General features: G+C 42.2%; 1 protein-coding gene and 1 non-coding gene across 3 annotated transcripts; both read left to right on the forward strand.

Moving 5' to 3' along the window:
* The first annotated feature begins 9,709 nt into the window (after positions 1–9,709).
* Positions 9,710–25,818, forward strand: WEE1 (WEE1 G2 checkpoint kinase). 2 transcript variants are annotated; one of them, XM_004090664.2, is made up of 11 exons: positions 9,710–10,522; positions 11,945–12,150; positions 12,287–12,350; positions 12,545–12,717; positions 13,202–13,323; positions 17,503–17,649; positions 21,313–21,408; positions 21,497–21,582; positions 22,503–22,673; positions 22,765–22,910; positions 24,508–25,818. In XM_004090664.2, the coding sequence occupies exons 1-11, from the start codon at positions 9,950–9,952 to the stop codon at positions 24,659–24,661; spliced, it is 1,938 nt and encodes a 645-aa protein (XP_004090712.2). In that variant the 5' UTR covers positions 9,710–9,949; the 3' UTR covers positions 24,662–25,818. The 2 variants fall into 2 exon arrangements, with proteins under 2 accessions (XP_004090712.2, XP_003254976.1); XM_003254928.2 differs by lacking the exon at positions 9,710–10,522 and adding an exon at positions 10,734–11,432.
* LOC115830565 lies at positions 14,088–14,191 on the forward strand. Its single transcript, XR_004026113.1, has one exon. It is a non-coding gene; the product is annotated as a small nucleolar RNA U13 (small nucleolar RNA).
* Positions 25,819–27,634: the final 1,816 nt, after the last annotated feature.

A 27,634-nucleotide genomic window follows, 5' to 3' on the forward strand; every position in this document is an offset into this window, starting at 1 on the left:
CACCATGTTGATCAGGCTAGTCTAGAACTCCTGACCTAAAGTGATCCACCTGCCTTGGCCTCCCAAAGTGCTGGGATTACAGGTGAGCCACCGCACCTGGCCCTTTTCTCCATTATCTTATAGACATCTTTTCATTCTGTACATATAGTTCCAGCTCATTATTTTGCAAGCTATAGTTACTTAGTATTTAATGGAAATTTGGGTGGTTTCCAATATGGAGTATAATAAACGATACCAATATTTGGTTTTGTAAACTCTCCCCCAGATCTCCATGTGGCTGATTTTCTCACTCCTTTCAGGTTCCTGCTCAAATGCCACTTCCTCAGAAAAGCATTCCTTGATTTTACTACTTTAAACTAGCACTTTCCTCCAGCCCTCTACCACTTCTTCATCCCTTACTTTACTTTCTGATATCAATCTTTGTAATTTTTCCTCTTGATTTTAGAGTTTAAAATACATTTGGATTTTATGATGAAGCAAAAAAGGAAGGTACAAGTCTGACTCCCTCTGGATCCCACTGTCCACATTCACACCATCAAGTTGTGTGCTGGGCTACCTGGAAGGATGACTCTAGACATCACACCGCTCAACTAGCCTGGCCTACCAGCTGGGTCCAGTGTGACCCTGCCTTCATCAAATCTCCTGTTTCGCCCTTCACCTTACGCCCTTCTTACTGGGGTAGGAAGAACCAGGCTTTAAGTCAGCAGTAATAAAGTCTCAGAAGGCTGGGCATGGTGGCTTACACCTGTAATCCCCACATTTTGAGAGGCTGAGGTGGGAGGATACCTTGGAGTTTGAGACTAGTCTGGGCAACATAGTGAGTCCACGTCTCTACAAAAAAAAAATTTTGCCAGGCGCGGTGGCTCACGCCTGTAATCCCAGCACTTTGGGAGGCCGAGATGGGTGGATCATGAGGTCAGGAGATTGAGACCATCTTGGCTAACACGGTGAAACCCCATTTCTACTAAAAATACAAAAAATTAGCCGGGCGTGTTGGCAGGTGCCTGTAGTCCCAGCTACTTGGGAGGCTGAGACAGGAGAATGACGTGAACCCAGGAGGCGGAGCTTGCAGTGAGCTGAGATCGTGCCACTACACTCCAACCTGGGGGACACAGCGAGACTCCGTCTCCAAAAAAAAATCAAACAAACAATTTTCTTAATTAGCCAGGTATGGTGGCATGTGCCTGTAGTCCCAGCTACTCAGGAGGCTGAGGTGGCAGGATTGCTTGGTCCCAGGAGGTTGAGGCTGCAGTGAGCCATGATCGTGCCACTGCACTCCAGCCTGGGTGATGGAGACCCTGTCTCAAAAATATAATACTAAAATAAAAAATATTGATAGGTCATTGGATGGGTAAATTTAAGACTTTTTTTAATTTTAAAATTAAAAATAAAGTTTCAGAAATATAGTCTCAGTAATACTAGTTCTATGATTGTATGATGAAGGCATTTTTTAACCTGTGTTTCATTTTCATCTGTAAAATGTGAATAAAAATAACTCTCTTACAGAGTTCCCGTAAAGATTAAATAAGTATGTAAAGCATCTGGCCCAGTGCCTGTCATATAGTTGGCACCAAAATGTTCTCCCCTCTCCCAGCTCCTGCAAAGGCACCCCAGCTCTTTGTAGCACTTAGGGCATTTCTCATATTCTGACCTGTATTAAGCAAATGTGCAGTTGGTAGGATAAGCTGCTTGAACATAGTAGACACTCAATAGAGGACTGCCAAGCAGAGTTGATTTCTGTAGTTAGAAACTAGTTCATCCTCACCAGTATTTTTTTTTTTTCTTGTATACACTCCCAATCGGCTTATCGGCTTATCATGTCACACACAACTGGTTACTCTCTACCCAACTAGATATTGGATGAGGTCATCTCTCAATCCTGTCTGAGCTGAACAAGGCCTTTTATGGAACTTTAAAGTTGACTCACCACTGAGTCATCAAAACACAGCAATACCTAAACATACTCCTGTTGCTAACAAAAGAGCAGCATGGGATGTCTGTCTTACCTCCTTTCCCTCCCCTAATGAGACAGGGCCCCTTGACTCACTGGAGAAGAGTCATCACATCTTTTGTGCTGCAGTAATCTGAACAAAGCCAGTTTAAATAATCACAATGTGGCCAGCAAACAACTGGCAGTCCCTGTGGTCATTCAGGTCATTTCCTGTGTATGTCACTAACCCAAAAGGAGAGGCAATTAATCAATTACCTGAATATTTAACGAGTGCCTGCATTCTGTTGGGCACTCACAGTTCCCTCTGTTTATGACATTTCTGTGAAGTGAACTTTTCAGTTATTGAAACTCATTAAAAATATAGAGAACAGTGTTGCGGGAAGTCAGGGACCCCAAACAGAGGGACCGCATTAGAACAGCAACCTTTGTGCCTCTGCAAAGGAAATAAAAAAAGGAATATTGGAGAAAATGGGACTATTTAGTTCCATTCCAATAGAAAAGAATTATAAAATAGCAAATAGGAAGGGGTTATTTGCTAATGTTTTGGCTAAATGCTTCAGAGAGCTATCATTTTAAAATATCTTGGTTGAGAACTACTCTCTTATCTAGGAATGAAATGGTCAGAGGTATTTTCTCTTGGGAAAAGTCTTGCATTAGTACCACTGCCTGACCTATTGCAGTGGACTATGAAGTGTTTCAAGATTAGGGGGCCTAGGCCGGGCGCGGTGGCTCAAGCCTGTAATCCTAGCACTTTGGGAGGCCGAGGTGGGCGGATCACGAGGTCAGGAGTTCGAGACCATCCTGGCCAACATAGTGAAACCCTGTCTCTACTAAAATACAAAAAAATCAGCAGGGCGTGGTGGCAGGCGCCTATAGTCCCAGCTACTCGGGAGGCTGAGGCAGGAGAATGGCGTGAACCCGGGAGGCGGAGCTTGCAGTGAGCCGAGATGGTGCCACTGCACTCCAGCCTGGGGGACAGAGCCAGACTCTGTCTCAAAAAAAAAAAAAAAAAAAGATTAGGGGGCCTGTGTAAGGCTGAGAACTGCTGAGATAACTAGGAGTAGGCCTAAGGGCTCCTTTCATAAATAAGGCTGGTTACAGCTGTTTCATACATGAACAGACACAACCTTTAAGTACCCTAGCATGGTCTCTCCTAGCTGAAGACCCCAAGCAAAACCTGAATGAAAATCTTAGATCTTCAGACATTTTGTATAGAATCCATACAATTGATATACCCATATCCAAAGGATATAATGATCTGCCCTTGATCTATCTTAAATAAATATCAGAACGATGCATGGAAATTGCATGTTAGTAGTCCTTAAAGATTAATTCGGCACGACAAGAAATGTTTATTTTATTAAAATACAAGCTCTTAACTGGTTGTTTCTCCTGGGTTATGCTTCTCAAGTTCTTATTACGTAGATACTGTGTTCTGATTTGATCTTCCTAGCTGGTTGTGCATAAACTCAAGCCCATCCATATTAAGCAAACTTATTTTGGGGACATCAGGAGTCACATACTGCAATTACTGACTATAAAGCCATTAACAACTATGAATTTTTCTCAAACAGCATTGCTATAATTGAAAGCATACTTACAACTTTTTTTTTTTCCCCAACAGGGTGTTGCTCTGTTGCCTAGGCTGGAATGCAGTGATGTGATCATGGCTCACTGCAGCCTCTACCTCCCAGGCCCAAGCAATCCTCTCACCTCAGCTTCCAGATCAGCTGGGACCACGGGCACACACCACCATGGCCGGCTAATTTTTTAAATTTTTTGTAGAGAGGGAGTCTCCCTAGGTTGCCCAGGCTGGCCTCGAACTCCTGGACCCAAGGAATCCTCCTATCTTGGCCTCCCAAAGTGCTGAGATTACAGGCGTGAGCCACCATGCCAAGCCTGAAAGCACACTTACATTTATTGAACACTATTCGCATGAGATAATGCTAGTCTCACATTTAATAAACTGAACAATTGGCCAGGCGTGGTGGCTCACGCCTGTCATCCCAGCACTTTGGGAGGCTGAGGCAGGCGGATCACGAGGTCATCCTGGCTAACACGGTGAAACCCTGTCTCTACTAAAAATACAAAAAATTAGCCAGGCATGGTGGCGGGCGCCTGTAGTCCCAGCTACTTGGGAGGCTGAGGCAGGAGAATGGCGTGAACCTGGGAGGCGGAGCTTGCAGTGAGCTGAGATCGTGCCACTGCACTCCAGCCTGGGCGACAGAGCGAGACTCCGTCTCAAAACAAAAACAAAAACAAACCAAAAAAACTTAACAATTAGGGAAGAATTGACTTTGACGGTACTGTATTCTCAGGCTATGCAGATGAACATGTGGTGAAATGGTCAAATAATCACATCCATCAGAGGTTATTAAGGCACGTGATGAAGTAGAGAAATCTAATTTATACCTGGGAAGTCAAACAGGAGCAGTCTAGGAGTTACCACATTCTAGCCTGAGATTTGTATTCCTGAGGCCAACAGGCAGCTGGTAACAGATATGGGTTGAAATAAATTGAGACTTGCTGTGAGAAGAAGCATAAGGAGAAAGGTAAAGATAACAAGGAAGATGAAAGTTGAACTCTTTAAGCATATTATTTGTCTTTTAAGTGAAAAACTGACATTTGACTAATGTGTCTTTTTTTAAAGTTAGAAATCTATCAGAGTAGGGTCTTTAGAGAAACTGATTATTTCTCCAGAATAAAAAGCATATTAATAGAAAAGATTCAGCTTTCTGTAACGGCTGACTAGTCTTAGGAAACATTCCTAAAGGCTTTGCATCACTGAGAAAAGTTAGTTCCTGATTCTGAAGGATTTCATTCAAAGTGCAAGGCTCATGTTAATAGGAATATGCATGCATATTCATGTGCTATATGTATTAAAAATACTTAAGAAGGTGATTTAGAAATCTCAGTTTTAAATCTTCAGGGCAAGAATCTTGCTTGTTTTGTTGCTAAGGAAGGTGAATGGGTTGAAAATAGTTTTAAAGCTCTTTACGTGCTAAGTCATGAGTCTAAAGAGGATAAACAGGTTAGGTTTGTTATCCCAGAAGCTAGAGGCAAGATTTTTACTCAGTTCTTTCAACATTACCACAAGCATGTGGATTCTGCAAAAGTTGCCTAGCAACATTAGTTAGAAACAACATTGGGTGGAGAAAGGAACTGGAAATTTGAATTAGATATGGCCTGGGGCAGGCGGGTGTAACCCATCTCTCCAGTACAGTGTGTGCTTTACTCAGAGGAGCGTGAAATTTTAAAAATCAGAACAGTCACTTAAAATTTCAGTTAGGATGTTGCTACAGTTAAACCATAATATTGTGCCATGTTCTCAGCTTGAAGAGGCAGGGCCTGGGTTTCTCACGTATTTTGTTTTAAAGATCACTGGATTTTCATTAAATTATTCCAGAAACATTTATTAAGCACTTTCTCAGGGGCCAAGACACAGTGCTGGTTGCTGGAGCTCCGAAGACAAATACAGTTTGGACCCTGCCCTGGGCAGTATGAAAACCAGACAAGGAAACAAAGTAAGAGTGTTACATAGTCCGTGCTGGGTGCGGTGGAAAGTCTGGAGTAGGGAATGGAGAGTCAGGAAAGGCTTCAGAGAGGAAACGGCTCTAGCACTGAGTCTTGTTTTCAACTTAAAAAAAAAAAAAATTCCTTCAGCCAGGTGCAGTGGCTCACACCTGTAATCCCAACACTTTGGGAGGCTGAGGTAGGCGGATCACTTGAGCTCAGGAGTTCAAGACCAGCCTGGGCAACATGGTGAGACCCGGTCTGTACAAAAAATACAAAAATTCACCAGGTGTAGTGGCGCTTGCCTGTAGTCCTGGCCACTCAAGAGGCTGAGGTGGGAGAATTGCTTGAGCCCAGAAGGGGAGGTTGCAGTGAGCCATGAACGCATCACTGCACTCCAGCCTGGGCAATAGAGCAAACCCTTGTCTCAAGAAAAAAAAAAAAATTCTTTTCCCCAATCATTCTACACATTTATTGTGAACTTACCTCTTCGATTCTGTGTGAGGACTTCAAAGTCCTGGGTCCGTGGACCAAGAACTCTTCCCTTCCCATCCACAACCCAAGCCCTTCTGCCTTAGCCTACTTCAAAGACCTCCCAGTTTAGGGAAGCAGACAGGTGGCAAAGTAGGAGTTGACAAAACAAAACATTGTTAAGAGTGTTTACCTTCAGGAAGGGGAACTGGGCTGGGAATTGAAGGGATAGGTGGGAGAATTTTGTACCATTTAAATTTTTGTTATTGGAATGGGGAAAAATAGGAAGTATGATGGCTGCTACCTCTACAATCTTGCATTAAATAGAGCAATAGAGTGGTGATCTCTGTTCAATTTTTTTTTTTTTTTTCCTGAGATAGTTCTCAGTCTGCTGCCTAGGCTGGAGTGCAGTGGCACAGTCACGGCTCACTGCAGCCGTCATCTCTCAGGCTCAAGCGATCCTCCCACTTCAGCCTCCTGAGTAGCTGGGACTACAGGCATGTGCCACTACGCCCAGCTAATTTTTAAATTTTTAGTAGAGGTGAGGTCTCACTATGTTGCCCAGGCTGGTCTTGAACTCCTGGCCTCAAATGATCCTCCTGTCTTGACCTCCCAAAGTGTTGGGATTGCAGGTGTGAACAACTACCACTCCCAGTTCAAAATCTGAAATAGGCAAACTTATCTGCAAATGTGCCAATTTAGGAAGCGAATAAACCAACAATTATTTAAATAAGGGCTCTTTTATCACTCATAAGGGAGGGAGCGCCTAATCCACATTAGAATACTGCAATGAACAAGGAACAGAAGGTCCCTACCCTCGGGGACCTTATTTTTCTAGAAGCAGATAGTAATAAACTAACAACATACTTTGAGATAGAAATAAGCCTGCTAAGGAAATAAAGCCAGGTGTTGTGAAAGAGCAAAGGGTGAGGGAGGGGACGTGAGAACAGAGATACAGAATTCTTACATAAGAGGAGTTTAGGAGCATCACTCTAGTTGTGGAGAGGTAACTAAGGGGCTTTAAAGTCCCATTTACTTAGAAAGCACACTATTTTCACATACAGTTTATGTTACAGATCGATAAAAGTAGTGGTTCTCTATTTTTATTTATGCTTCATATTAAATTGAGAAAATGTCAATTATCTCAAATAATTATCTTTGTCATCAGGAGTGGCAGGAGGGGGTCCACAGACTGGGCAACATGGTGGCCGATGCCTGTAATTCCAGCACTTTGGGAGACGGAGACGGGCGGATTGCTTGAGCCCAGGAGTTCTAGACCAGCCTGGGCAACATGGTGAAACACAGTCTCTACAAAAAATGCAAAAATTAGCTGGGCGTGGTAGCACACATCATTAGTCCCAGCTATTTGGGAGGGTGAGGTGGGAGGATCTCTTGAGCCTGGGGAGATCGAGGCTGCAGAGCCGTGATTGCACCACTGTACTCCCCACTTTGAGACAGGGTGGACAGAGTGAGACCCTGTCTCAAAAAATAAAAATTGAAAAAAAAGGAGTGGCAGGAGGGGAAGTGTTGGAGCGAGGGTTCTGAAAATCACTCCTTGGCTTTGGCCACTGTGGATCATTGACTAACTCTCCTTATACAAGTCTAGAGTTCTTGTCCTCCAAGAGCTTAAAATTAGGTTTGCATGACCATATAAAAAACACATTTATACACCAGTTAGCAAATGTTAGGAGAAGACAGCTGTTGATCCTTCACTGTGTCTTCAGTTGTGTGATCTCAGGAAATTCCCGATTTGACGTGTTAAGTACTACCGTGTGTTTCATGAAAAATTCAGCCTGAGTTTATTTAGCCTTTGAAAAGCATTAGAACAACATATATGACAAAGTGTTAATATCCATAAAGTGCTAACAATAAGAAAAACAGGCAATAGAAATAAATGTAAATTATCATTAAACCCATGACAGCTATTCAACAATATGAATCAAAACAACAAAACCACATCAACGAACATCCACTGATGTCCTGAATTCAGAGTGTGCTCTAATCCACTGCTAGTGAGAATGTATTGTGTTTCTGGAGGGCAGTTTGCCAGTTTATATCCTTTGACTGAGGAATTATCACTCCAGGGAGGTAGCCAAAAGAATATTTTTAAAAGGCCAGGCGCGGTGGCTCACGCCTGTAATCCTAGCACTTTGGGAGGCCGAGGCGGGCGATCACCTGAGGTCAGGAGTTTGAGACCAGCCTGCCAACATGGCGAAACTCTGTATTTTGTATTTTGCAAAAATACAAAAATTGGCCGGGCCTGGTGTGTGCTTGTAATACCAGCTACCCGGGAGACAGGAGAATCGCTGGAACCAGGGAACCCGGGAGGTGGGGGCTGCAGTGAGCCGAGATCGCGCCACTGCACTCCAACCTGGGCGACAGAGCGAGACTCCGTGTCGAAAAAAAAAACAAAACAAAAAACATGGAGAAGGAAGAATATACACCACGGGGTTATTTACAACAGAAAACTGGAAGAGGCCGGGAGCGGTGGTTCACGTCTGTAATCCCAGCACTTTGAGAGGCCGAGGCGGGCGGATTACTTGAGATCAGGAGTTGGAGACCAGCCTGGCCAACATTGGGAAGTTCGTCTCTACTAAAAATACAAAAATCAGCCAGGTGTGGTGGCAGCCGCCTGTAATCCCAGCTACTCGGGTGGCTGAGGCATGAGAATCGCTTGAACTCTAAAGGCGGAGGTTGCAGGTTGTAGTGAGCCAAGATCGTGCCACTGCACTCCAGTCTGGGTGATAGAGCAAGACCCTGTCTCAGAAAAAAAAAAAAAAAAGAGAAAGAAAGAAAAAAAACTGGAAGAAACGTATAAGTGCTTAAGGGACAGATTAAATCAGTTTAACGAAGCACTAGGGAAATTTTTTAAAATTGCGTTTGAGTTTGCAGCGAGCCGGGCCAATCGGTTTTGCCAACGCATGCCCACGTGCTGGCGAACAAATGTAAACACGGAGATCGTGTGCTGGGCACTTGGTTTCGTGGTGGGCGACTGTGCTGCTGTTTCTTTTGGCCGCGGACAAGGTCGGCAGAGGTGGACCCCTGCTTGGGAGAGCTCCTCTCGCTGTGCAGACACCCGCCCCTAACAGTCACCCACCCCGGGGAAATAATGGGGCTCGGAGGCCTCCTTCCAGCCAGTGTCCAGCCTAAGCACATCGGCTCCCGCAGTTCAGAAAGGTCCTGAGGCCTGAGTCACCATTTCCGGCTCAGACTTCGACCTGGAACGTGGCTGCCCACTGCCACGCCCACTACGCCCCAGTGGTTCGCCCCAAGGGACAAGAGGCAAGAAGTGGCCTCCGAGGGCAGAGGCCGAAGGCCATTCAGTCCCTGGCTCTTCCCAGCTCGCAGAGATCCGGAGGCGCTGCCCGGCCGCCTGCCCCTCTTCAGATCCCCCAGCACCGGAGGAGCAGCGAGTGGGCTGCGTCCAGGCCGGCTTTCGGGTCGGCTTAGGCGAATCCAGCTCTCTTTTGCCCCTCCCAGAAGGCTCAGCCCCGTCCGGGCGGTGTTCAGGCGGCGCAGGGCCGGGCCCCCAGCCGCCCCAGGCTCGCTCATAGGCCCGGAACACCACAGCCCGCCCAGACTTGGCTGGCGCCGAGCCGGGGGTGGAGCCAGCGGGTTCCCGCCAAAATCGCGTAGCTGGTCCTTCCCCCGCGGGCTACGTCGCGCCCTCCTTTTTTTTTCAAACCCGGAGCTGGACGGGGATTGGTGGACTGGGCACTCACGTGGTTAACGGTCGCGGGAAGCCGCGGAGCCCGAACCTGAGACTGGACCTGAGGAGACCTCAGCCTCGGTGCTCGGGCCGCCCCGCCTCTGCCGGAAAGTCCGCGCCGCCGCTGCCGCCACCGTTCGCAGCCCGAGCGCCCCGGAGCTGCAGGCCGCCGCCTTCTCGCAGAGACGCCGCGACAGCGACTAGGCGCGCCCAGCCGCACGTGGCGGACCCGCCCCCTGGCCCGCAGTGTCCTGGACCCCGCGGGCCTCCGCTCTCCCGTCCTCGGCCCCGTCCCCAGGGCCGCGATGAGCTTCCTGCGCCGACAGCAGCCGCCGCCACCCCGCCGCGCCGGGGCGGCCTGCACCTTGCGGCAGAAGCTGATCTTCTCGCCCTGCAGCGACTGTGAGGAAGAAGAGGAAGAGGAGGAGGAGGGCAGCGGCCACAGCACTGGGGAGGACTCGGCCTTTCAAGAGCCCGACTCGCCGCTGCCACCCGCGCGGAGCCCCACGGAGCCCGGGCCCGAGCGCCGCCGCTCGCCCGGGCCGGCCCCCGGGAGCCCAGGCGAGCTGGAGGAGGACCTGTTGCTGCCCGGCGCCTGCCCGGGCGCGGACGAGGCGGGCGGCGGGGCGGAGGGCGACTCGTGGGAGGAGGAGGGCTTCGGTTCCTCGTCGCCGGTCAAGTCGCCGGCGGCCCCCTACTTCCTGGGTAGCCCGTTCTCGCCGGTGCGCTGCGGCGGCCCGGGAGATGCGTCGCCGCGGGGTTGCGGGGCGCGCCGGGCGGGCGAAGGCCGCTGCTCGCCGCGGCCGGACCACCCGGGCACCCCGCCACACAAGACCTTCCGCAAGCTGCGACTCTTCGACACCCCGCACACGCCCAAGGTGAGAGCGGCGGGCGCAGGCACCCAGCGGCCGGGGCCCCAGGCCCGCGCCGACCCAGCCTTTTAAAAAGGCCGCGGCGCCGGAGCTCAGCGCCGCTGCCTGGGTTCGGTTACATAACCGGCCGGCCGCTCCTCCGCTCGCTTTCCTGCGCCGCCCCCCAAAGTTGGCAGCCCTTGTTTTTGGCCCTGCCCCGAGGTTGTCCGTTGAGATTATGTAACGGAACAATGGGCCTCGTCTGGAACTTCTTCATCTTACAAAGGGGCCGATCGGCCCGTCCAGGTGGCCAAGAATTTGCCGCCTGTTGAGTCCGGGCCGCCCCGAGCATGTCAGCCCCAAGTGCGGCACCGATAACGCGGTTTGCGAGGATGCGGAGGGTGCTGGCCCGGCCACCTGACACTCCCGAGCCATATGGTGCCTTTTAAACGCGGTGATCGGGGCTGTAATTTGGGCGGCACGGGCAGAAGGAGTTTAAAAAAATAATAATTGTCCTTCCCTGATCGTATCGTGTCGTGTCGTGTGGCGTTGACGAGGGGAAGGTCTGGGGCATGCGGGGAGACTGCGCTTGGACTTGGGAGTAAAGGCTGGCCTTCCAAGCATTTACAGTCCTACAGACTCATCCGTAAGTCCAGGTAGCACTGAGGCCTCTTTCTGGACAAGGTCTTGGCCTAGCGTTTGTTTATATCGTGGGTTTGTGGTGTCCAGAGTTTGGCCGGCCTCCATGTGATTAGGAACATCCTACTGTTGATAAGGTATCTTAAAGAAGGAGGTGTTCAGCACCTGTGTTTTGAATGGCCTTCGAGTACTATGCAGATTACCACTTTTAAAACTGCAGATTTTAAAGCTGATACTTCCCAGAGATTAAGACAAGCCTCGCATTTGTAAAGTTAACATGGAAGATGCACCTTTTAAAGTGAGTTTGTTTTGTTTTCAATGTGCTGTTTGTCATCAGCCTAGGGAATCTGTGTGCTTTTGAGCTTTACTGTTTATTGGCCGACTTGCTCAAGGCAAAATCCCTCTGGAAGTGAGGGGAGGAGTCCAGCGGAGGTGGCTATCGAAGCCCTAGTTAGATGGGGGAGGGGAGCTTTTATGGGGCTCTCAGACTGCTTTCTATTTTTGGATGGGTTGAAAGAATTTGTTAACTTTTAGCCACTAGAATGAACTTAGTTTTAGGCAGCATTTATATTCTTTTTAGGGTTAGAGGCAGATTTTACTTGGCCATTTTTTTCCAGAAAAGGTAGCTAATACCCAGCTTCAGTCTTCCTAAATTAGCCACAATTTATTTTGCTTGAACTCTAACAAAGGCTTGTGTGTTGCTTTGACCTACGCATTCAGCCATATGAAAGGCTCGTTGAAGGTTAGGCTGAGAAGGCTGACTACAGGACTTGGATCCTAAAAATTGTATTTGTATTTTTCTTTCCCTAGAGTTTGCTCTCCAAAGCTCGAGGAATTGATTCCAGCTCTGTTAAACTCCGGGGTAGTTCTCTCTTCATGGATACAGAAAAATCAGGAAAAAGGGAATTTGATGTGCGACAGACTCCTCAAGTGAATATTAATCCTTTTACTCCGGATTCTTTGTTGCTTCATTCCTCAGGACAGTGTCGTCGTAGAAAGAGAACGTACTGGAATGAGTAAGTCGTTTATTTAACAATTTGGTTCTCCAAATAACCTAAGATTGGTTTGGTACACTTATCAAAATTTAGTTCCTATTTAATGGCATGGATGTATCTGTCAGATATATTGATAGAAAAATACATATTTTTTTAGTTCTTGTGGTGAAGACATGGAAGCCAGTGATTATGAGCTTGAAGATGAAACAAGACCTGCTAAGGTAAATAGCTTTTTATTTTTATTTTTTTGAAATTTACTTTTCTACCACTTAAAGCATGCTATGAATATGTTAAATAAGCATTAACACATAAGGTAGAATGGTTTTTAAATTTCACACATAGCCCTATCACCATAGCAAAAAATAATTGTTTTCGTATATTTGTATTACATATATGGAAACACTTTTTATTACAGAGAATTACAATTACTGAAAGCAATATGAAGTCCCGGTATACAACAGAATTTCATGAGCTAGAGAAAATTGGCTCTGGAGAATTTGGTTCTGTATTTAAGTGTGTGAAGAGGCTGGATGGATGCATTTATGCCATTAAGCGATCAAAAAAGCCATTGGCCGGCTCTGTTGATGAGTATGTATTAAACATTTTGTCTTTTGCTCTTTTGTCCCCTATGGTGTTACTAACATTAAGGTTTCAGCTGATCAAACACTGAATTCCATCTCTAAGTTCTGAGAAGCTGTAATGATTTAATCAGGTCCTTTTCACTTAATACCATCAGTTCTTATTGGACTTGTTGAATAATATGAGTAGTCTGATTTTGGAACCTAACTTAAATTTCTTATTTCTAGTCAGCATCCATGAATTCACAGTAAAATGGAGTTTATTCTTACCTGAGTCCTAGGGCAAGCAACATTTCTTCTTTCTGATAAATCTTCTTTAATGGAATCTGCCTTTGGAAAAATCTCTTACAAGTCTAAACACCTCCTCTCTTAAGCAAGTTGCTTTTTAGCATAACAATAGATAACAAAAGTTTATTGTATGAAGTTTCAGATAAATTAAGTTTAAGCTTGAGTGAAAATTATTTACCATTCTATTAATCTCAAATTTCTTCTAGGCAGAACGCTTTGAGAGAAGTATATGCTCATGCAGTGCTTGGACAGCATTCTCATGTAGTTCGATATTTCTCTGCGTGGGCAGAAGATGATCATATGCTTATACAGAATGAATATTGTAATGGTGAGTGATGTAATGGTTTTCTTGTGAGCTTGAGAAAATGAACATCGAGGAAATATTTATGGTTATCTAAAATCTTGCTCTATTTCTGTCACTTTTATCTTTTATAAATTTAAAGATCAGAGGCCTAACATAAATTTCAAGTACAAGATTAAAAACCTTGTCCTTTCTGAAGCACCCTGTACATATCTCAGTAGTAGAACTTTGCATGCTATTTATGTGCTTGTCACTCCAACTGAACTTTTTGACAAGACAATGGCCTCGACACATATATTTTGGTGTCCGTAGTACCTAGCATAGTGTGTGGAGCATATAGTATTATGAAATGTTACGTTGAATAGATTGTTCCTGTGTCTAGTCTTTTATTTCCATTTCATGTGGTGTGCTGCTAAAACTGATGTTTGTTAGTCAGTGAGTCTCCATTGATCTAAATTCAGCTGTTTCTTTAAGCATTCTGTAGTCTGGCCCTACTCCCACCTATCCAAGCTAGTCTACCCTAGAATCCACTAACGCTTTATTATGTTACATTCTTTTAGTTCTCTAGCTTGTCTTCTCTCCCTCCTCTCCCCTAAGGATGAAACAAAACAGGCATGTATAGATTCAAGTTTGGATGTCTTGTATAGCTTTCAGTTTCGGTAAGTCCTTCAAGGGCCAACTTATGTCTCTCCTTTTCTATTAAAAACCTTTACCAAAGTCTTGGTCAGAATTCTGGTTCTTATGGACGTCTGTCATTATTATACACCAAATCTTTTATGGATTATTTCTCAACACTTTTGTAGTTTATAAGCATGATGATTGGGTTTTCATACTCAAGTGTGAAATGTGCCTCCCTCAATCCTTGTTACGACATCAGCACATTACCAGTCTGAAATGAAAAATATCTGTAGTTTCTATTTCTGTATATCTTCTGTGAATATAGAGAATTTAGAGTTTATTGAACACTTGAGATAACAAAGATTTATTTTTGTTGATTCTTATTATTCCTTAAATAAACAAGACCAGTTATCTCATAACTTGTAAATAAATAAGTGGTGTAGGTATGGATTCAGGTTCCCCATACTTAAAAACAGTGAACAAAACAGAAGTGAAAGATTCATTTTTCAAACCTGATTCCTCATTATTTAATAAAATTCTCCACACTTGAAATAACTTGAGTGTCTAGTATACAGCCTTACTGCTAGTTTTTTTCACACAGCTCTTGAAATGTTTTTATTAATACCATCAAAATATTTATGTAACTATCACACCCTTATGGATTATTCTATTTCTTAACCTTCATTTTTCAGGTATTGCATTTAACCTAGAACAACTTGACCACAATGTCATCTCCATTTCATATTTGCTAGACACCATCTGTTTTCAGTTTCCTTCTTTCTCTTTCTCACCTTGTTGATGTGAATAGTTCTCTTAACAGAATAGTTCATTAGTAGTCCAGGAATGGCAAATATGTAGCAACCTACCAATACATGGTTGTGTAAATCAGATGATTTTGAGAAAACTCACTTGGGCCTGGGAGATAGGGAACTGAGTGAGTAGTCTTGCTACCCTCTCAGATTACAAAAACCTTGTCCTGTAATGTTAGATTAGAAAATAATCTATTGAAAATAAGTTTTTATTTATTTATTTTTTTGAGACAGAGCCTTGCTCTGTCGCCCAGGCTGGAGTGCAATGGTGTAATCTCTGCTCACTGCAACATTTGCCTCCGGGGTTCAAGCGATTCTCCTGCCTCAGCCTCTTGAGTAGCTGGGATTACAGATGCATGCCACCAGACCCAGCTAATTTTTGTATTTTTAGTAGAGACAGGGTTTCACCATGTTGGCCAGGCTGGTCTTGGACCCTGACCTCGTGATCTGCCCACCTTGACCTCTTAAAGCAATATAAAACTCTTGAAGAAAATAAATAGTCCTGCATGAAACAGGACTGCCTCTTTGTGTGACTGTTTGTCCTATTTAGATAAAAGAAAATACGACTATCTGGATGCATTTGTGATCTCTTCCTTTTGTTTCCTCTGTCCACCATTCCTCTCTCCACATAAAGCTTTGAATATACTAATAGGGCTCATCTTCACATCTTTTCCACAGTTTCACTGGAAAAGGATTCTGTTATTTATTTGTACATGAGTAACTGATTCCCTTTATTGTGATTTAATTTCCTTATTATTCATTTGCATTATAAGCCTTTTATCTTGGTTTGGTGATAGATTGGAATTAACCTGTATAAACAAGTGTAGAAAAATATTGATGGATAGGGAAACAGAACCTGAAATGTCAGAACCTGTTTTGCTCTCGTCACCTTTCTTGCCCTTCTAGCAATAAGAGAAGAAATTGGCACAGCTATGGTTGCTGGACCTGCTAAAAAAGAGAATTAGCCATATCCTTTCTTAGCACATTTGATCTAGGACTTAGCCTATCTTGTCTGACAGCGTTATTGGTTTGCTCCCTTCTAGAGCACTCTTTCCCCTCCCTCAGTTCAAGATTTGTACAAGTAAGGAGAACATACTCAAGACTAAGATACCAAGATGTATCATTTATTTTAAAAACACGTTTGACGTTATGTTGTCTTATTTAAATTATAGGACCTCCTTTTCTGACTAATACATCATTGACCTTCCTAATTTTATTACCCACTTCTGATTTTTTTTATTCCTAAGCCTTAAACAGAAGATGTTTAAAACAATTCCTCATTGCCTTTGAGATAAAATATAAACTTTAAAAGTTTGAAAAAATATACACAAATTAACTGGTTGATTTAACTATTCTATAAAAGCAGGTTATGGTCTCATTCATAGTAAGAGTAGTATAAATTAAAACTATACTACAATACTGACTTTTTACCTATAACATTTATAGACTTGTCAAGGATATGGGGAAACAGGTATTCTCATGCATTGACAATGGGCATATATATTGGTACAGCCTTCTCTATGGAGGTGTGTGTGTTTGTGTAAAACACACCATCTCCATATCTTACAAATGTGCATACCCTTTAACCCAGCAATTTGGCTTCTAGGTGATATACTAAATGTACGTGAAATTACCAATGTACAAGGTTATTTATTAGGCCATAGTATGTAATAGCAAAGGCTTGGAAATAATTTTAAAATGTCCAGCAAATGAGGGACTGATAAATGCATTTTTTTTTTTTTTTTTTTTTTTTTTTTTGCGGGGGGGGCGGTACTGAGTCTCACTCTGTCACCCAGGCTGGAGTGCAATGGCCCGATATCGGCTCACTGCAACCTCCGCCTCCCAGGTTCAAGTGATTCTCCTGCCTTCTAAGTAGCTGGGATTACAGGTGCGTGCCACCACACCCGGCTAATTTTTGTATTTTTAGTAGAAATGGGGTTTCGCCATGTTGGCCTGCATGGTCTCGAACTCCTGACCTCGTGATCTGCCTGCCTCGGCCTCCCATAGTGCTGGGGTTACAGGCGTGAGCCACTGTGCCCAGCCAATAAATGCATTTCTATTCAGTTATACAATGGAATTCTATAAAGACAAGAAGAAATGGGTTGTCTTTGTATATTGGTATAGAGTGATCTTTAAGATAATGAACATATGCTGTTATTTATGCAAAAAATTGAAAAGAATACATAGACCTGAGCTGGGCATGGTGGCAATATCTGTAGTCCCAGCTGCTTGGGAGTCTGAAGCAGGGAATTTGAATTTGGGTTTGGGAATTCTAGGCTGTAGTGCACTATGCCGATCTAAGTTGGGCATCAGTATGGTGACCTCTGTGGAGTGGGGCACCACCAGGTTGCCTAAAGAGGGGTAAACTGACCTAGGTTGGAAACAGAACAAGTCAAAACTCCTGTGCTGATAAGTAGTGGGATCAAGCCTGTGAATAGCCACTGCATTCCAGCTGGGCAACATAAATAGACCCTGTCTCTTATAAATTAAAAAAGAAAAAAAAACCTGATAATACTAGTTTACTCTGGGAAAGAAACAGGTAGGTTGCTGAGGTGTATGATAGAGAGACTTTTTTTACACTTTATTTTGTACCCATGCAAATGTATTACCTGTTGAAAAAACAATAACATTTTGATTTTACAAGCAGGTTGAAGGGAGAAGGTCCTATAAAATAACACTTTCTTGGTTGAGATTGGTTGGTTGAGACTCATTCGGTAAAGATGGAAGAAAGAAAATATTTCAGAAAGAAGAAAATGCTAATATTTTCTATCTTTGTTAGGTGGAAGTTTAGCTGATGCTATAAGTGAAAACTACAGAATCATGAGTTACTTTAAAGAAGCAGAGTTGAAGGATCTCCTTTTGCAAGTTGGCCGAGGCTTGAGGTATATTCATTCAATGTCTTTGGTTCACATGGATATAAAACCTAGTAAGTATTGCAGATCTTCTGACCTGTGTTCTTTGGGGTTATAGAGAATAAATTGCTTCATTATGACAACATTGAAAAAATATATATCTTATGTTTTCTCATTGTTAGTTTTAAAAGGCCTTAGATCCACTTACCAATATTGTTTTATGATTTCTATTTATCTCTTCCCTTGTTAATCCCCAAAATTTGAGATAAACTTTTTTGAGACAGCGTCTCACTCTGTGGCCCAGGCCGAAATGCAGTGGCACCATCTCCGCTCACTGCAACCTCCCCATCCTGTGCTCAAGCAGTCATCCCACCTCAGTCTTCCGAGTAGCCAGGACTACAGGCATGTGCCACCATGCCCAGATAAATTCATTTTTATTAAAAGCCAGAAATTTTTGCTGCATCTTGTAGGAACTACAGGTGGGATACTAATGAGGGCACTAAAAATCTGTGTTTAAAGCCCCACTCTTCCACTAGGCCAGACCATATTAAAATTTCCCCCAGTTGACCCAAGTCCTTAATAGTTCATTTGTTCAAATTAGTATCTACTTAAGGATCATGCATTGCATCTGGTTATATCAGTTTTTCTTTTTCAGAACCCATCCTCTACTTTGTAAAAATAATATACACTTATCTTGCAAGCTATCCCTTTTTCTGGATTTGACTAGTTGCTTCTTGTATCATTTAGCTTGTTCCTTTTTCTCGTATATTTCCTATAAGTTGGAAGTTATAACTAAGGATTATGGATTCAAGTTAAGCATTTTAGGCTAGATGAATTTAGTGAGGTTTTATTAATCTTTGGAAATGTGTTGATTCATGAGAATTTAAGTCATTTTGTACAACTTTATGAGTTATATGCTAGAATTTCGTATGTGTATGTTAACAAGTCAGTAATGTTTTTTCTTGTCTTTTTTCTTTTTTTTTTTGAGATAGAGTCTGGCTCTGTTGCCCAGGCTGGAGTGCAGTGGCGCAGTCTTAGCTCGCTGTAACCTCCTCCTCCCAGGTTCAAGCGATTCTTTTGCCTCCGCCTCCCGAGTAGCTGGGCGTACAGGCACACACCACCATGCCCGGCTAATTTTTTGTATTTTTAGTAGAGAAAGGGGTTTCACTATGTTGGCTAGGCTGGTCTCAAACTCCTGACCTTGTGATCTGCCCACCTTGGCCTCCCAAAGCGCTGAGATTACAGGCGTAAGCCACCGTGCCCAGCTTGTTTTTTATTTTCAAGAGACAAAAATATATTTGGACTTAAGGCAGTAAATGTGAATTCTTAAGGAATAGCTGTACTCATATAAAGTGTTAGACAAATATAATAGACCCTTATAAGGCATAAAAGTTGAAAATATTAAGGGATGTGAAGTTTAAAAATCTTCAAATTTAGACCAGGTGCAGTGGCTGACACCTGTAATCCCAGCACTCTGGCAGGCTGAGGTGGGCAGATCACAAGGCAGGAGTTGGAGACCAGCCTGGACAATATGATGAAACCCCGTCTGTACTAAAATTACAAAAATTAGCCGGATGTGGTGGTGTGCACCTATAGTCCCAGTTACTCGGGAGGGTGAGGCAGAATCGCTTGAACCCGGGAGGCGGAGGTTGCAGTGAGCCGAGATTGCACCATTGCACTCCAGCCTAGGCAACAAAGTGAGACTCTGTCTCAAAAAAAAAAAAGAAAAAAAAATTCACCGGGCGTGGTGGCTCACGCCTGTAATCCCAGCACTTTGGGAGGCTGAGGCGGGTGGATTGCCTAAGCTCAGGAGTTCACCACCAGCCTGGACAACACGGTGAAACCTCATCTCTACTAAAATACAAAAAATTAGCTGGGTGTGGTGGCAGGCGCCTGTAGTCCCAGCTACTCTGGAGGCTGAGGCAGGAGAATTGCTTGAACCCGGGAGGAGGAAGTTGAAGTGAGCTGAGATTGCACCACTGCACTCCAGCCTGGGCGACAGAGTGAGACTCTGTCTCAAAAAAAAAAAACCAAAAAAACTTCAGATTTACAAATACCATCACAAAATAAGTTGTCCTATAAAGAAAGTAAAACTGTATAGATGACTCCAGTAAATGTAACATAAATTTAATACTGTATATTTGTGTGCGTGTGTGCACACACATATATACATATATACACATATATATACACATACACACATATATACATATATACACATACATACAAATATACACATATACACATATGTACACATATACATATATGTATATGTGTGTGTGTGTGTGTGTATATATATATATATATATATATATATATTTTTTTTTTTTTTTTTTTTTGAGACAGGGTCTTGCTCTGTCGCCCAGGCTGCAGTGCAGTGGTGTGATCTTGGCTCACTGCAACCTCTGCCTCTTGGGTTTAAGCAATTCTCCTGCCTCAGCTTCCCTAGTGGCTGGGATTACAGGCGTGCACCACCATGCCTAGCTAATTTTTGTATTTTTAGTAGAGATGGGGTTTTGTCATGCTGGCCATGCTGGTCTTGAACTTCTGACCTCAAGTGATCCGCCCACCTTGGCCTCCCAAAGTGCTGGGATTACAGGTGTGAGCCACCACTCCCGGCCTTATTTTTTAGAGATAGTCTCACTCTGTTGCCCAGGCTAGAATGCAGTGGTGCAATTATAGCTCACTGCAGTTTTGAATTCCTGGGCTCAAATGAACCTCCTGCCTCAGACTCACAAGTAGCTGGGACTACAGGCATGCACCACCATTCCCAGCTATTTTTATTTTTTCTTTTTCTCTTTGTAGAGACAAGGTCTCACTATCTTGCCCAGGCTGGTCTCGAATTCCAAGTCTTAGGCAATCTTCCTACCTCAGCCTTTCAAAGCACTGGGATTACAGGCTTGAGCCACCATACCTGGCCGATACTATACTGATAAAACTATTAAAATAGAATCTGCCACTAAAAGCTCATGTTAATTATGATCTTACCTGAATTTGAAGAAAAAGGTAATGTGTATACAATAGGAAATAGTGAATCACAAAGCCATATTGCAAGGTAGATGCTGTGTGGTCAGCCAGACTCACTGGCTAAATGACTCATTCTGCTCACACCAGCACATTAAAACTTGTGCTTTCACAGAATTTCACAAATTACTGATACTACCTTTTTTGCTGAAGGGTAATGTGCAGAAGACAAGGGCCTCATCCAGTTTAAAGTGTTTAGGATCAGTGCTAGGCTGGAAAATACATTCCCAGAGGCCCAGAGTCGTGGCTCATGCCTGTAATCCCAGCACTTTGGGAGGTCGAAGCTGGAGGATCACTTGAGGCCAGGAGTTTGATCAGCCTGGCCAACATAGCAAAACCCCATCTCTACTAAAAATATAAAAGTTAGCTAGATGTGGCATGTGCCTGTAGTCCCAGCTGCTCAGGAGGTTGAAGCATGAGAATTGCTTGAACCTTGTTGCAGTGAGCCAAGATCATGCCACTGCACTCCAGCTTGGGTGACAGAGCACACTGTCTCAAAAAAAAAAAAAAAAAAAAAAAAAAAAAAAAAAAAAAAATTCCCAGCAAATATAACCCTAATCTGTATCCCCTGAGATGCTTATTCCATGGGTTTGGGCTAGAACTTGAGAATCAGCATTTTAAAAAGCATTCTGGATGATTCTGGTATATGATCTTGTTTATGAACTCTGGTTTTATTATTGTTAGTTTGGCTTACATAATTAACTGTTTGACAGGTAATATTTTCATATCTCGAACCTCAATCCCAAATGCTGCCTCTGAAGAAGGAGACGAAGATGATTGGGCATCCAACAAAGTTATATTTAAAATAGGTAAGAAAGGTAACCAGATTATTACCTTCAAATAAAGAGAAGGCTGTTTTGTTTTTGCTCTTCACTGTAAGTTTTTCAATACTTCTAGGTGATCTTGGGCATGTAACAAGGATCTCCAGTCCACAAGTTGAAGAGGGCGATAGTCGTTTTCTTGCAAATGAAGTTTTACAGGAGGTAATTTTTCTTCTCCCTTAATCATAGTTTGCTTTGTAACACTTAGCAGTTGATAGAATAATATAAATTCAGATGTATTAAACTTTTAAGTTAACTAATAGAATGAAAATAAAATCTAAACCATCATCTGAGGGCATTTAATAAGCAAAAAGTCATGAAGGCAAAGATTTATAATGGAGTTGTGGTAAAAAAATATGTTCTCATACACCACTGGTGGATCTTTATAAAGGCATATCCTTTTTAGAGATCAGAGTATTAGTATTGCATTAATATTTAAAAATCATGTACCCATTGACTCATAATTTTCACTTCTAGGAGTTTTTCCTATAGAACTATTCATATACAAACACAAGTTGAGAACAGTATAAATAAGTGTTTACTAATAAGAGAATGATTAAGTAAATTATGGCACATAGTTATTAGTATGGCCTATAGTTTCAAGAGTGTGACAGTATTTCTTGATAAAAATTTTGAATGAAAATAGAATAAGTAGAAAAATACAAAGTGTAATTGTCTGATCCCATTGCTCTTTGTAAATATGTGTATATATATGTTTGCTTTATCACGTATATGTGTATTTGTAACTTGTCAGTGTGTTTCTATGTGTTTTGTGTTTGCATATGAATGCCTAGAGGTAGAGGGATTTCTTCTGAGAGTTGAATTGGGCTGTTGATAAAGAAGAGGCATTTACTTGTATATATGTGTTTGCATTTTCCCCCCAAGAGTGTGTATTATTTTGTAATTTAAAAAATAAACATCCTCAAATTTAGCAGTTTGTTCTCTGAATAGGTCCCAAACTTAAATGTGGTATTAGACATTTTGATTAAGTCCTATTTTTCACCTAAGTCATCTTTGAGATGTAATCTTGTTTTATTTTGACCATGTTTACATTCCTTTAAAAAATTGTTTTAATTTTACAGAATTATACCCATCTACCAAAAGCAGATATTTTTGCACTTGCCCTCACAGTGGTATGTGCTGCTGGTGCTGAACCTCTTCCAAGAAATGGAGATCAATGGCATGAAATCAGACAGGGTAGATTACCTCGGATACCACAAGTGCTTTCCCAAGAATTTACAGAGTTGCTAAAAGTAAGCATTTTATATATGAAGCCCTTTATTGACATGGTTCTATATTTTATTAAATGCATGTCTTTACCTTCATTTTACTTTTCTTTTTAAGGTTATGATTCATCCAGATCCAGAGAGAAGACCTTCAGCAATGGCACTGGTAAAGCATTCAGTATTGCTGTCCGCTTCTAGAAAGAGTGCAGAACAATTACGAATAGAATTGAATGCCGAAAAGTTCAAAAATTCACTTTTACAAAAGTAAGTGAGGGTTTTATGTTTTCTTTTTACTTTTTCATTCGCTTTAATTCTCAAATTTTAATGAGAGATGATTTAAGCTTTCTGTCAACAAAGGATGTAGTGGTTTTTTGTGTTTTTTGTTTTTTGAGACAGGGTCTCACTGTCGCCAGGCCCTCACTGTCGCCAGGCCGGAGTGCACTGGTGCTATCATGACTCATTGCAATCTCCACCTCCTGGGCGCAAGCTATCCTCCCATCTCAGCCTCCTGAGTAGCTGAGCCACAGATGCATGCCACAACACCCAGCTAATTTTTATATTTTTTGTAGAGATGGGGTTTTTGCCATGTTGCCCAGGCTGGTCTTGAACTCCTGGGCTCAAACCATCCACCTGTCTTGGCCTCCCAAAGTGCTGGGATTATAGGAGTGAGCCATCTCACCCAGCTCCAGTAGTTCGGTATGTTGTTATACAGTGAAAGCTTGGGGACTTCTGCCATGAATTAGTATTTGACCTATTAAATTTGTATTGTTTCTAAACTTTCAAATTACGAACTTTAAAAATGTTGAGACTAACATATTTGCAAGTGGTGATAGTCCCCAAGCCATAAATGGTAGTAAAAGCTAAGCGAGCCTATACCAATCTTTTCTTCCTAGACTCTCACCAAAAATTAACATTGTCCTTGAAACATTCTGTTCTTATTTTATGAAAGGATGAAATTAATGTCAATTTGGTTAGTAGATGATTCTCATATATATGTTTTTAATTTCTGGCTAAATCTTTATATACTGAATGAAGAGTCTCATATTTGACTTAATGACTTGATATGTTCGAAAAGCTGGTTGCAATGGTAAAAGTTATTAAAAAGAGAATATTGGAGAATATTAAGTTACCACAGATCACATTTCTAATTCTTTTGACTTATTGCAGCCATTTTGCTTTTAACCTAATAAAACCGACTTGAAAAGGTTATGTTAACAATATTAACATTTAATATTTAAATTATAAAAATTGTATATTAAGAGGTTTACTTGCCACTAGTTTGATATCCATCATAGTTCATACAAATAGGAAATAAAGTGTTCCTTTCATCTCTGTTATGTAAGGATAGATTCGCAATATAAATTGGAGTTTTTGAAATTATTATTAATTTTTAATTTTTTTTTTACTGGGGATAGGTTTGTCTGGAAATTATTTATTATTATTTATTTAAAAAGATGGGGTCTTGCTCTTGTCACCCAGGCTGGAGTGCAGTGGCGCTATCATGGCTCACTGCAGCCTCAAACTCCTGGGCTCAAGCGATCCTCCAACCTCAGCTTCCCGAGTAGCTGAGACTACAGGTGTGAGTCACCACATCCAGCTCAAATTATTTTATAAGAACCAGTCATTACTAGCATCTTTACTACTTGTTTTCAAGTATATGTGATATTTTAATTCAAAAAGCATAAAATAATTTCATAAATTTAAGTTGTTTTAATAGAAGCTTCAGTTTCATGTTTTATTTTTCAATTACATCTTAGAATAATGATGGCATGCAAATATCTCCCAATTGACAATATAGTATGTGTTAGTTTCTTAGGATCTCTTCCTAGGAATAATACCTTGTTTTCTATTTTTATGTCAGAGAACTCAAGAAAGCACAGATGGCAAAAGCTGCAGCTGAGGAAAGAGCACTCTTCACTGACCGGATGGCCACTAGGTCCACCACCCAGAGTAATAGAACATCTCGACTTATTGGAAAGAAAATGAACCGCTCTGTCAGCCTTACTATATACTGAGCTACTCCTTTCCCACCTCCCCCTGAACACTGTGACAAGAGGAAGCTAGGTTGAAATCACTGATAGAATCCAGTTTGCAATTACTTTCTCGATTGGTGTCGGTAGTTTTACTGATGAGGACTTTTATTGTGAATTACAGTTGAAAGCTGTGTTTTGACGATTGCTATGTCAGGCTTTCATTTAATCTTACCAGTCTGTCTTCTGTAGAATGTGTCACTGTTGGATGTTACACCAGCCTTTCCAGGGTTAACCACTGTGGTGGTGTGCTGCTTATAGTTTGCTGTTGCATTGTAATAAAAGGTGTCTTTCCCTGTAGTGACCTGTAAAAAGTACTCAAGGGCTTTATTACAGACATACTCTCCCTTTGAAAAGGGACATACTAAAAGACTCATTACTACTCAGCCTTCAATGTACCTGTGTGTCCATCTTATGTTTCTTTTTTTAAATTGTGAATTAGACTTGTATATCCCACTGGGAGCACTTTGTAGGCATTGCATGAACCATGGGATGATGATTCTGTGGAAGTATTGCCTTGTGAATTTGCTGCTATTTTAGTTTTGACTTTGCTGTAAACTTGTAGCATTAAACAATCATTGTTGTTAATAGGTCTTCTTTTTGAAACAATTATGTGAAATGTATAGCTGCTTTTGATGAAAAGCAGCTATTTGCCTTTTTTTTTTTTCCCTTTGAACTTTGAAGCTAGTGCATTGGAAAAATGCACCCTTTCCCCCCTTTGGAATGCTGTATTAATGTAGTATAATAATTACTGGTTTTGTAACTTGTTCTGGTAATGTCCTTCCCGGACTCTTTTTAAATGTCTCCCCCCAAGTTTTGTACTTGATTGTATTATTAGTCTGTTTTTAAATGTTTTGCCTGGTTTCTCTTCAATATTTGTTTATATAAACCGATCTTCGTGATACTGTACATAGCTGTTTGAAATGCCAGAATGACTTCTGACATTCCAAGTTTTTCACAAAATATATTTTATCTGTGATTAGCCATTTGACTAATACTGGCTAACAGATGTTGAAAAAAATTGTTGTTTGTTTTCTCATTAATTTTGGTCTAAAACATGTTTGCACTTGTCTTTGACTTGTGTTTTATTAACATTGATTGGCATATTAAAAGTCACTCTGAGCTTACCTTAATTGTCTAAATCCTTGTGATGCCTGTTTTCTAATATTTTATCTCTATTATCGCTATACTATAGAATGTATAGTGTGTATAATGTAGTATTACAAAAGCAGAGGGCACTTTTTTTTTTTTTTTTGAGACGGAGTCTAGCTCTGTCGCCCAGGCTGGAGTGCAGTGGCGCAATCTCGGCTCACTGCAAGCTCCGCCTCCCGGGTTCATGCCATTCTCCTTCCTCAGCCTCTCCGAGTAGCTGGGACTACAGGCGCCCGCCACCACGCCCGGCTAATTTTTTGTATTTTTAGTAGAGACGGGGTTTCACCGTGGTCTCGATCTCCTGACCTCGGGATCCGCCCGCCTCGGCCTCCCAAAGTGCTGGGATTACAAGCGTGAGCCACCGTGCCCGGCAGGCACATTTTGATTGAGTATGAAATTTACTGTTTCGTGATGGGCTTTAGAACAAAGCTACATTTTGCCATTTAAGAAAAATTTACCCATCAACTTTGAATATATTTTGTCATAAATGTTTAATATTTTTATATCACATTGCATGTTATGCATGTGACTTGCTAGAAATGTAGCATGATGTAATTTAAAATATATTCAGATTATTAAGTGAATATATAATATGATTCATAGCTTTCTGATTTGGACTGAGTCACAGAAGAAAACTTTATAGTGGGGAGGTTTTGTTTTTGTTTTTGAGATGGAGTCTTGCTCTGGTACCCAGGCTGGAGTGCAGTGGCGCAATCTTGGCTCACTGCAACCTCCGCCTCCTGGGATCAAGTGATTCTCCTGCCTCAGCCTCCTGAGTAGCTGGGACTACAGGTATGCACCACCACACCCAGCTAATTTTTTGTATTTTTAGTAGAGACGGGGTTTCACTAAGTTGGCCAGGCTGGTCTCGAACTCCTGACCTCAGGTGATCTGCCTGCCTTGGCCTCCCAAACTGCTGGGATTACAGGTGCCTGGCCCTTAAAGTGGGGAGGATTTTAATTCTCACTAAACTAGGCTGGGTTTTAAGATTTGAGGCCAGGTGTCTTGGCTCACACCTGTAATCCCCACCACTTTGGGAGGCCAAGGAAAGAGGATTGCTTGGGGCCAGGAGTTCAAGACCAACCTGGGCAACACAGATCCTATCTCTACAAAAAACAAAAAAGAATTGAGTGCAAATTGAAGTGATAGTGTTATTTCTATGGCATCGTTTTCTGATGTTGATTAGAACCAGAGATGGGGTCTCATTGTTGCTTAGGCTGGTTTTGAGCCCCTGAGCCCAAGAGATCCTCCTGCCTCTGGAGTAACTGAGACTATGAGTGTGTGTAATCATGCCCAACCTCTGCCATAAATATTTCTAACAAACTTGATTATAGTAGCTTTCTAGTCTACGGTATCTTAACATTTAGAGGTGTGAGATGAATTGGTGCAGACAGGAGAATTAGATATAAAAGCCGATGAGTATGGGTATAAAATCTAAAATGCCATAGGAACTGGAGCATGCAACTCACACCTTTTAGTAGCTACTGATGACAAAGCTATAAAAAGATCATGATAATTGGGCTGGGTGCTGTGGCTTGCACCTATAATCCCAGTAACCTACGATGCCGCCATTGCATTCCAGCCTGGGTTACAGAGTAAGAGCCTGTCTCTAAAAAAAAAAAAAAAAAAAAAAAAAAAATATATATATATATATATATATATATATATATATATATATGTATGTGTATATATAGGTATGTATGTATATATATATGTATATATATATAATAATGGTGTTAATTTATGATCATTTTAAGTCACTAAGGTGCATTTTTCCAGTGCACTAGCTTCAAAGAAACATTCAGG

This window comes from Nomascus leucogenys, chromosome 15 (genome assembly GCF_006542625.1).
Source record: "Nomascus leucogenys isolate Asia chromosome 15, Asia_NLE_v1, whole genome shotgun sequence".
NCBI lineage: Eukaryota > Metazoa > Chordata > Mammalia > Primates > Hylobatidae > Nomascus > Nomascus leucogenys.